General features: G+C 43.5%; 1 protein-coding gene across 1 annotated transcript in view; it reads left to right on the top strand.

Moving 5' to 3' along the window:
- LOC108803029 (zona pellucida sperm-binding protein 2-like) overlaps window positions 1–2,255 on the top strand; it is a gene marked incomplete at its 3' end in the record, with an annotated part of 22,824 nt that extends 20,569 nt beyond the window's left edge. Inside the window, exons 15-19 of the mRNA XM_018574878.1 lie at window positions 971–1,073; window positions 1,585–1,611; window positions 1,816–1,909; window positions 1,999–2,088; window positions 2,161–2,255. Of these exons, the coding sequence (XP_018430380.1) occupies window positions 971–1,073; window positions 1,585–1,611; window positions 1,816–1,909; window positions 1,999–2,088; window positions 2,161–2,255 (409 nt within the window). The remainder of the gene's footprint in view (window positions 1–970; window positions 1,074–1,584; window positions 1,612–1,815; window positions 1,910–1,998; window positions 2,089–2,160) is intronic.
- Between the last annotated feature and the right edge of the window lie 439 nt (window positions 2,256–2,694).

Below are 2,694 nucleotides of genomic sequence, written 5' to 3'. Positions count from 1 at the left end.
AAAGGTCAAAGGATATCAATCCACTGAGTGCCCCAAATGCCTTTTCAAACCCGGTTATCTAGCAAAAGTAGTGGTGACAGTTACTGTGCTGTAGAGCTGTGTTTGGAACACCATAGGTTTACCTACTACATGGCGAGGAGAAAAGACCAGTCACCCTGGACAAGTAGAGCAGCAGTGACCAGTCTTACAGGAAGCTCCAAGTCTCACACGGGATTACTGCACAGATCTGGATAATATACAGAAAGCTCACCCAGATTCCAGAAGAATACACACTGATCTTGTGACCTCACTTGCTGATCAGATTTCAGTTCTATAAACTATTGGGGATCCCGAAACATAACTTGGCCTTCAAACACTAAAAGGTTGAGCACATGTGGTTTAGATTGGCTTTAATAAGGAAGTTTTTGGTTCTTTAGCCTTACTAGGTTTTTCCCCTCTTCTAGTTGTGAAGAAGACCGAGATGACTACCTTACAGTTTTTCATAAAGTTTCAAATGTGCTGCTTCCAAAACACCGCAAGCGATTTGTAAAGGTCAAAGGATATCAATCCACTGAGTGCCCCAAATGCCTTTTCAAACCCGGTTATCTAGCAAAAGTAGTGGTGACAGTTACTGTGCTGTAGAGCTGTGTTTGGAACACCATAGGTTTACCTACTACATGGCGAGGAGAAAAGACCAGTCACCCTGGACAAGTAGAGCAGCAGTGACCAGTCTTACAGGAAGCTCCAAGTCTCACACGGGATTACTGCACAGATCTGGATAATATACAGAAAGCTCACCCAGATTCCAGAAGAATACACACTGATCTTGTGACCTCACTTGCTGATCAGATTTCAGTTCTATAAACTATTGGGGATCCCGAAACATAACTTGGCCTTCAAACACTAAAAGGTTGAGCACATGTGGTTTAGATTGGCTTTAATAAGGAAGTTTTTGGTTCTTTAGCCTTACTAGGTTTTTCCCCTCTTCTAGTTGTGAAGAAGACCGAGATGACTACCTTACAGTTTTTCATAAAGTTTCAAATGTGCTGCTTCCAAAACACCGCAAGCGATTTGAAGTCAAGGCTTTTGAATTTGTCTTTGAAGATGTATCTAGCTTTGTAAGTAATGGGGTTTTAGAAGTGCATAGAAACGTCTAGCAGCTTATAGTCCTTAGATGTGGTGGTTGCATTAGAGGTGGTTGTATGTCTGCAGTTATAGAGAAACAAAAGTAGTTGGCTAAAAACTAATGCAGCATCACATTAAGGACAGGTAAGCTGTAATATAGTAAAGTTTTTGCAGGTTGGGTAACAAATAAACCTGCCCTCTTATCTGTAGTCTGGCATTAATACTGTATGTTTGGCTGTTGGGCCATATGCAAAATGGCCATCGACCCATGGCAATTCTTCAAATCCTGGCTTGCAAATTGGGCATTTAGGTGATGGAGGCTAAAACCAGTTTTAAGTACTCGTTAAGGCCAGCCTCAAGCTTTGTTAGACAACTTTCTGAGGCTTTTCCCCTAAACTAACTTGGTAGGCAACCTCGGCACAACTGTAGTGAAACTAACTCCCATCATGCTTCTGGAACTGTCATAACTGTGGCCATGAGCAGGGGGGTAGTCTTGCAATCCATGGGGTGGGTGGTGGTCATCTTGCTATCCTTGGCGGTGTTGTCTTGCAATCCATGGGAGGATGTTTTGCGCTCCATGGGGGTGGGGGCCAGGGTCTTACATATTCACCATAGCTGGAATGCTATGGTTGCCTTCTGATCTAACTAGCAAAGTTGTAGCTTAAGGGAAAGTCTAAAACCTTATCCATAACTAAACATATTCTTTTGCAGGTCTTCTTCCACTGCAGTGCTCTTATTTGCAGCCTCCAGTCTCCAGACTACCCTCTCTGTACAAAAAGTTGTGAAGGGTCTAGAAGGAAAAGAGGCAAGTGTTTCCAAACATTTAATTCCCTCGCCTCCCCATCCCTGAAAACAAGTGGCTCTTAATTTATAATTTTTTCACATCTGTTGTAGATGAATTGTTCTTAAACAGGCATTCTGTGCTGGCCAGTCTTCCCGGACCATTGCTGTTTGTGGACTCTGATCCTGCAAAGACCCTCCAAGGTAATACTGGATGCAGTTGGTAGATTTGCAATGGCAATTGTTGTTGGTGTCTAACTTATCCCTTTCTTCTAGATGAGTACAAGGTCATCAAAGAGATCACTCTGGGAGTCCTGCCTGCCTTTGGTATCGTTGCTGTGATTATTATGGTAGTTGTGCTTCTGTCTACAGTCAGAAAGGCAAACCATTAAATTGCATTTATTAAACTTTTTTTTTTTGTAATAAAATTTGAAAAGCTAAAATGTTGTCGAGAAAAAATTAATGGCTATTTGAACCTGTAAGGGCTTTGCAAAGTCTATCGTGCTCGTGACATACAGTGGTGTCTATTCTTGCTGAGGCATTTCCTCCACCTCCCCATGCCCTGCATTAGTCCACCTGCCCCAACCCAGTCACTGATGTGTGGAGGGAAGAAGTAGGATGGAGAAGGGATGGGGAGGAGCCCCCTGTCCACTTTCTTTTGGACCAATGGCACTATGCTTCTGACAGCAAGTAGAGGCTGTTGGGGCACACAAGCAGTGAGGTTACACAGCAGCAGCCCCCCCCACTGCTTGTGTGACCTAACTAGGTTGTCAAAAGCCAGATGCAGCACTCCATGACAGGTTACACAGC

This window comes from Nanorana parkeri, unplaced genomic scaffold (genome assembly GCF_000935625.1).
Source record: "Nanorana parkeri isolate BGI_ZX_2015 unplaced genomic scaffold, ASM93562v1 scaffold3314, whole genome shotgun sequence".
NCBI lineage: Eukaryota > Metazoa > Chordata > Amphibia > Anura > Dicroglossidae > Nanorana > Nanorana parkeri.
This window is presented reverse-complemented; position numbering and strand designations above follow the sequence as displayed.